Source organism: Protomyctophum bolini (genome assembly GCF_963924005.1).
Source record: "Protomyctophum bolini genome assembly, chromosome: 15".
Classification (NCBI taxonomy): Eukaryota; Metazoa; Chordata; class Actinopteri; order Myctophiformes; family Myctophidae; genus Protomyctophum; species Protomyctophum bolini.
In genome coordinates, this window is record NC_137876.1 from 893173 (window position 1) to 900672 (window position 7500).

Consider the following 7500-nt stretch of genomic DNA (forward strand, 5'->3'; position numbering starts at 1 on the left):
GAACCAACCGGTGGAAAAGAACTGAACCGGTTCCCACTGGGAACCAACCGGTGGAAAAGAACTGAACCGGTTCCCACTGGGAACCAACCGGTGGAAAAGAACTGAACCGGTTCCCACTGGGAACCAACCGGTGGAAAAGGGGCCAGATTGAAAGAGGATAACCAAAGCTTTCCGTACACAGCTGCAATGTTGGTTGATTTTGACGTTGTTTAATATCATTAGAGAGGACTTTTCTGATTGGATGAACGGGCTGCCGATGGGAAGTGTCACCTATAGGGTAGCACCGTGCTTTCAAAATGGCCGCGGTCTGAATATAGAGAATAGGCTGGCGGCGATGGTGGCGAATGATATTGGTTAATAAGGAGAGAGCTGTTAAGGGGATGTTGTCTATGGTCAGTTCATGGCGTGTATCATTCTCGTTTTTAACCATAGAGTTAAAGGAGAATTCCATGCTAGAATGCTTTCTTATCTTTCTTACCTTTCTTTGTAGTTGTTACGTCCCCCACCAAAGAGGTCCAGGTGTTTTTTTGTGCAAAAACTCCTTATTGGCTATTTTCCCTACCATGAGCCCTCAATGAATTGCATTGCATTGAATGGGAATTGAATGGGGCTATGGGGTGTTATGCTAGTTCGCTTATTAATTATCGAAAGAAGTAGTAAAGTGTGCCGCTTGGGATATTATTTACATTATGAAGAGAGGATATATACAAAGAAATTATAATTTTGAGCGATGGAAATAAGCGAATTAGCACAACACCCCATAGCCCCATTCAATTCAATGCAATTCATTTAGGGCTTATGGTAGGGGAAACAGCCAATAAGGAGCTTTTGCACAAAATAACACCTGGACCTCTTTGGTGGGGACGTAACAACTACAAAGAAAGGAACAAAAGCCTTTTAGTATGGAATTCTCCTTTAATAAGGAGAGAGCTGTAAAGGGGATATTGTCTATGGTCAGTATGGCGTGTATCATTCTCGTTTTTAACCATAGAGTTAATTTGGTCCGTGATAATGCGGCGCAATGACGGTATAGCAGTAAGTAGCCTAACACAATGTAAACAACCGTTACAACATGGGTTTAATACAATGTAAACAACCGTTACAACATGGGTTTAATACAATGTAAACAACCGTTACAACATGGGTTTTAATTGTCAGGTAACGGAAAATAACGTGAAAAATAAATAATCTTAAACGACTTACTTTTCTCAGAAGGTAATTTGTAACTTAACAGGATTATATTCATAGGCAGTAATCCCGTAATCTAACGACGTTACTTATCCCATTCTGAACGGGAACCCATTCCTAAAGCATCATGTCGTGCTTTAGCTATTGAAAAATAGCAGACCTACAAGCTCATAGCGCGCCACCGAGTGGCGCGCTATGAGCTTGTAGGTCTGCTATTTTTGAAAAATCGAAGAACGACTGACATTTTTTAGAATCTGATCTCAGGTCAGAATGGGTTAATCAGACCAGTGTGTGTCCTCCAGTGGAAACCTCGTATGAATCTGATCTCAGGTCAGAATGGGTTAAGAAAGTAAACGATGCCCAACACTGACCACCTCAGACCACCTGGGCTAGGAGTGCACACTGGTTGTTTTAGCTCTAAGACATTATACCCACTGTGTGTGTGTGTGTGTGTGTGTGTGTGTGTGTGTGTGTGTGTGTGTGTGTGTGTGTGTGTGTGTGTGTGTGTGTGTGTGTGTGTGTGTGTGTGTGTGTGTGTGTGCGTGCAGTAGGTACAGGCTGTTGGAGTGTCGTCTGGAGGAAACGGTTCAACAGACTCTGAAGATCAAAGAGGAAAAGATTTCAGTTTTAGAGAAAAAACTACAAGAAACTACAAGTCTTAATACCACACTACATAACGACCTGGCTACAGTAAGTAATCTATTACTATTACTACTAACACACTACGTGAAGAACATGTTGGGTACCTACCCTAGGCGACACGGGCGAACATGTGAGGGTACCTACCCTAGGGGACACAGGGAGAACATGTGAGGGTACCTACCCTAGGGGACACAGGGAGAACATGTGAGGGTACCTACCCTAGGGGACACAGGGGAGAACATGTGAGGGTACCTACCCTAGGGGACACAGGGGAGAACATGTGAGGGTACCTACCCTAGGGGACACAGGGGAGAACATGTGAGGGTACCTACCCTAGGGGACACAGGGGAGAACATGTGAGGGTACCTACCCTAGGGGACACAGGGAGAACATGTGAGGGTACCTACCCTAGGGGACACAGGGGAGAACATGTGAGGGTACCTACCCTAGGGGACACAGGGAGAACATGTGAGGGTACCTACCCTAGGGGACACAGGGGAGAACATGTGAGGGTACCTACCAGGGGGGCAGTCAGACAGATATTTTGTGAAGCCACTAAGGAAATGAAAGTTCATATAATGGCCTGTTGTGGCGCTGTCATTGGGCTCAAAAAAACCCATAGCCCCATAGAAGTCCATGTATTTGGGCCCAACTTCACCTAGACTGTATTACCTTAATAAACATGGTCATGAATACTTTCTGCTTCCAGTCACTAGTTTAAAGTCTCATTTCTAATGTCATAATATTCTTTTTGGAAAGTTATGGTCCCATTTATAAAAAAATGACCATAAAGTCGCGCATGTTCTGAGGGGCGTGGCTACCGTTACAGTCTATGAATGGGATCCCCCACCCACTCGAGTCAAAATATAAACCAACAAAGAAGAAGGGGGGAAGTCCCGCCTCGTTGTCTGGGCCAGCCAATGGGCCAGCTGGGCCCAAACGGATCTAGAAAGATGGCGACGTCCATTGCAAGGACTGACAGGCTTCATTTTATGTTCATGTTAGACCCGCGGAACGCTTTGTCCATATTTTTTACAGTCTATGGTACCTACCCTAGGGGACACGGGGAGAACATGTGAGGGTACCTACCCTAGGGGACACAGGGAGAACATGTGAGGGTACCTACCCTAGAGGACACGGGGAGAACATGTGAGGGTACCTACCCTAGGGGACACGGGGAGAACATGTGAGGGTACCTACCCTAGGGGACACGGGGAGAACATGTGAGGGTATCTACCCTAGGGGACACAGGGAGAACATGTGAGGGTACCTACCCTAGGGGACATGGGGAGAACATGTGAGGGTACCTACCCTAGGGGACACGGGGAGAACATGTGTCGATCATGTAGATCAGGGGTGCCCACACTTTTTTGACTTGAGGTCTACTTTTAAAATTGCCAGCTCAAGGTGATCTACCAACCCAAAAAATATTATCCCATTGCTTAAAATAAATAACATTAAGGCATTAGGACTGTTTCAAAATCAATTCTATTTATTCACCTTTTCAGTTACCCCACATTGCAAAGAAGAGATTTTTTGTTAAAGTTACTCTTTGTAATAACGTCAATCAATTTCAATTTGTAATAACATATTGCTCATAAAATGTTACAAATATTAAAAGTATCACACATAAAAAGCATACACAATCACATGAAGGAATAATGCACCACTCAACTCAACCAGAGCAGAACTCCCACCACAGGACTCTGGCAATCAATGAATACAGTTGCAACCACTATATTAATGGAAAGTATTTCATACAATTTAAGTTAAAAAAATCTATCCCTTTAATCAGATGACTGCTTGCAGCCTTGCACTGAATGGAGTCCGTCAGCGCTGCGTAATCCGGACAGTCACTGCTGACAGTTAGTCTTAAACAGGCCTCCAAATGATCGTCCGTCAACGTGGAACGATATTTGGACTTAATTATCTTCATGTGGGAAAACGCTGATTCACATAAATATGTGGAGCCAAATAACGCTGTGAGCGAGGCTGCACAAGTCCTGATGTTTGGATACTTTTCCTTCACGAGTAAGCTCCAAAACTCTCCATCGCGGGCGCGCAACTTTAACTGTATCACTGTATCAGCCTGCAGTGCCATGATCTCATTCTCCAACGCAGAAGAGTTCATGTTAAAAAGTGTTGCTATTTTCGAGGCAATGGAATCAACATCAGCTTCTGAATGGGAAGCACATGAATGTAGCGATGGGCTCGAGTAAGGCAAACGCAGTTGGACTTGGAATGTGACATCGTGAAAAAATAATCTTCTTCCCACTCCTCTGCATGGAAGTGATATGTTTTAGGCTTCATTGCCGCGCGCATCTTGCTATATGAACAATGATGGATAGATATCCTTTTAATTTGTTTGTTTAACAACAGAACAGACCCGACGTTCGCCACACTTGAAAACAAGGCACTGCATTGTGGGGGGTTTTTAAGCCGTCGCCGCGCCGTCGCCTGCCCGAGGCGAGGATTGTTTTTTTTTTTTTTTTTTTTCATGTCAGGGCCATGCGGTCTACCTGCGCAGCGCTTGCGATCGACTGGTCGACCGCGATCGACGTAATGGGCACCCCTGATGTAGATCATATTGATTATAGATCATAGTGATGTATTGATTTCTCTACAGGCTCGTCAGATAATGTGTACTCTGATCATATTGATGATGCATTGATTGATTGATTGATTGATTGATTGATTGACAGGCTCGTCAGACGGTGTGCACTCTGCGTCAGCACCAGGACGAGCTAGAGGACCACACTTCCCAGCAGCCCTTGAGGCAAAGCCAGCAGGGTCAGAGGTCAGCCACGGCCGAGCTGCTGCGAGTCAAAGACCACCTTATTGATGTGGAGAAAAATGTACGTAATGCACCTTTAACCTATCTGACCCAATTCTAAGCACCATTTATCATTTATAATTTACAATGTAGTCATTTATCAGACGCTCTTAATCCAGAGTGATTTACAGTAAGCAAGAACAACACATGGTGATACATCACATACATATAAATAGAACAATACAGTCTAGGACGTGTGGAGCGTTGTCCAGGGTGTTTTAGAGAAGGGAGAGGAGTCTGGGACGTGTGGAGCGTTGTCCAGGGTGTTTTAGAGGAGGGAGAAGAGTCCGGGACGTGTGGAGCGTTGTCCAGGGTGTTTTAGAGAAGGGAGAAGAGTCTGGGACGTGTGGAGCGTTGTCCAGGGTGTTTTAGAGAAGGGAGAAGAGTCTGGGACGTGTGGAGCGTTGTCCAGGGTGTTCTAGAGAAGGGAGAAGAGTCTGGGACGTGTGGAGCGTTGTCCAGGGTGTTTTAGAGAAGGGAGAAGAGTCTAGGACGTGTGGAGCGTTGTCCAGGGTGTTTTAGAGAAGGGAGAAGAGTCTAGGACGTGTGGAGCGTTGTCCCGGGTGTTTTAGAGAAGGGAGGAGAGTTAATATTGTGGAAAATTAAATGTTCCTAATATTGATCATGTGTTGTTGTCTTCCCAGAATGCATCTCTGCAGACGGAGAGCGTGTTGCTGAAGGATCAGGTCAAACAGCTGGACAACCAGAACAATTCCCTCAACAACCAGATGGTGGCGCTGCAGAGACACACCAGCTCTCTGCAGGAGCAGAACACCGGCCTGCACACACACACTGCTAAGCTACAGGTACACATCATAGACTGTAAAAAATATGGACAAAGCGTTCCGCGGGTCTAACATGAACATAAAATGAAGCCTGTCAGTCCTTGCAATGGACGTCGCCATCTTTCTAGATCCGTTTGGGCCCAGCTGGCCCATTGGCTGGCCCAGACAACGAGGCGGGACTTCCCCCCTTCTTCTTTGTTGGTTTTTATTTTGACTCGAGTGGGTGGGGGATCCCGTTCATAGACTGTAACGGTAGCCACGCCCCTCAGAACATGCGCGACTTTATGGTCATTGTTTTTATAAATGGGACCATAATTTTCCAAAAAGAATATTATGACATTAGAAATGAGACTTTAAACTAGTGACTGGAAGCAGAAAGTATTCATGACCATGTTTATTAAGGTAATACAGTCTAGGTGAAGTTGGGCCCAAATACATGGACTTCTATGGGGCTATGGGGTTTTTTGAGCCCAATGACAGCGCCACAACAGGCCATTATATGAACTTTCCTTTCCTTAGTGGCTTCACAAAATATCTGTCTGACTGCCCCCCTGGTACACATGCACGCACACATGGGGATGTGTGGGATGGTCAAAAATGATGAAAAACGAGGATTGACACAGGGGTGAAAAATGGGTTAAAAAAATCGTGGGATAAAAAAAGAAAAGAAAACTGTCATTTTCAAACAGGATTTTTTTAAGAATCTGATCTCAGGTCAGAATGGGATAATTATGCTAATTGTATTCGCCTCGTCGTCTCTCTCAGGTGGAGAACTCCACCCTGTCGTCCCAAAGCTCCTCCCTCATGGCCCAGAATGCCGTGCTGCAGGGTCAGGTGACCGCGCTGGAGGCGGAGTCCGAGTCGTGGCAGCGTCAGCGCGAGGAGGCGCGGCTGGGCCGCGAGAGCGTGCTGAGCGAGCACGACCGCCTGCTGAGCGTGCACGAGAGGCAGGCGCACGAGTACGAGACGCTCATCAGTCAACACGCCACGCTGAAGAGAGAGGGCCGCGTGGTGGAGGGAGAGACGCGCACGCTGCACGGGAAGTATGTACACACACACACACACACTCACACACACACTCACACACACACACACACACTCACACTCACACACACACACACACTCACACACACACACACACACATACGTACACACACACACACACACACTCACACTCACACACTCACACACACACACACACACATACGTACACACACACACACACACACTCACACTCACACACTCACACACACACACACACACACACACACACACACCAACACCCGTACGTACGCACAGAAAAACATGGAACATATATAATATAGTCTGTCTGTCTGTCTGTCTGTCTGTCTGTCTGTCTGTCTGTCTGTCTGTCTGTCTGTCTGTCTGTCTGTCTGTCTGTCTGTCTGTCTGTCTGTCTCTCTAGGTACTGTGCTCTTCTGCAGCAGAAGGATAAGTGGGAGGAGCTGGAGGGGCGTGGCCAGAAGGAGAGGGAGGAGCTAAGCCTGGAGGTTCAGAAGACACGCCTCCTGCAGCAGGAGAACCTGCAGCTGAAGACTGAGTTGGACAGGTGCACGTTATGCACGCAAGCACGCACGCATGCACGCACACACACACACACACATGCATGCACGCAAGCACGCACACACACACACACACATGCATGCACGCAAGCACGCACGCACACACACACACATGCATGCACACGCACGCACGCACACACACATGCATGCACACGCACGCACGCACGTGGAACTATCCCATTGAGACAAAGCGGGGTGCCTATGGGCTATAGTTCCACACATTGGAACTATCCCATTGAGACAAAGCGGGGTGCTATGGGCTATAGTTCCACACATTGGAACTATCCCATTGAGACAAAGCAGGGTGCTGTGGACTATAGTTCCACACATTGGAACTATCCCATTGAGACAAAGCAGGGTGCTATGGGCTATAGTTCCAAACATTGGAACTATCCCATTGAGACAAAGCGGGGTGCTATGGGCTATAGTTCCAAACATTGGAACTATCCCATTGAGACAAAGCAGGGTG

General features: G+C 46.7%; 2 protein-coding genes across 2 annotated transcripts in view; both read left to right on the plus strand.

Annotated features, from left to right (window-relative positions):
* The window catches only part of pals1a (protein associated with LIN7 1, MAGUK p55 family member a), a 93911-nt gene extending 88350 nt beyond the window's left edge, over window positions 1–5561 (plus strand). The window contains exon 18 of the transcript XR_013965415.1: window positions 5470–5561. The gene's annotated coding sequence lies outside the window, so the exon portion shown is untranslated. The remainder of the gene's footprint in view (window positions 1–5469) is intronic.
* ccdc88c (coiled-coil domain containing 88C) overlaps window positions 1–7500 on the plus strand; it is a 70547-nt gene that overhangs the window by 48091 nt on the left and 14956 nt on the right. Inside the window, exons 21-25 of the mRNA XM_080784012.1 lie at window positions 1737–1878; window positions 4533–4685; window positions 5308–5469; window positions 6214–6491; window positions 6875–7018. Coding sequence (XP_080640138.1) covers window positions 1737–1878; window positions 4533–4685; window positions 5308–5469; window positions 6214–6491; window positions 6875–7018 — 879 coding nt within the window. The remainder of the gene's footprint in view (window positions 1–1736; window positions 1879–4532; window positions 4686–5307; window positions 5470–6213; window positions 6492–6874; window positions 7019–7500) is intronic.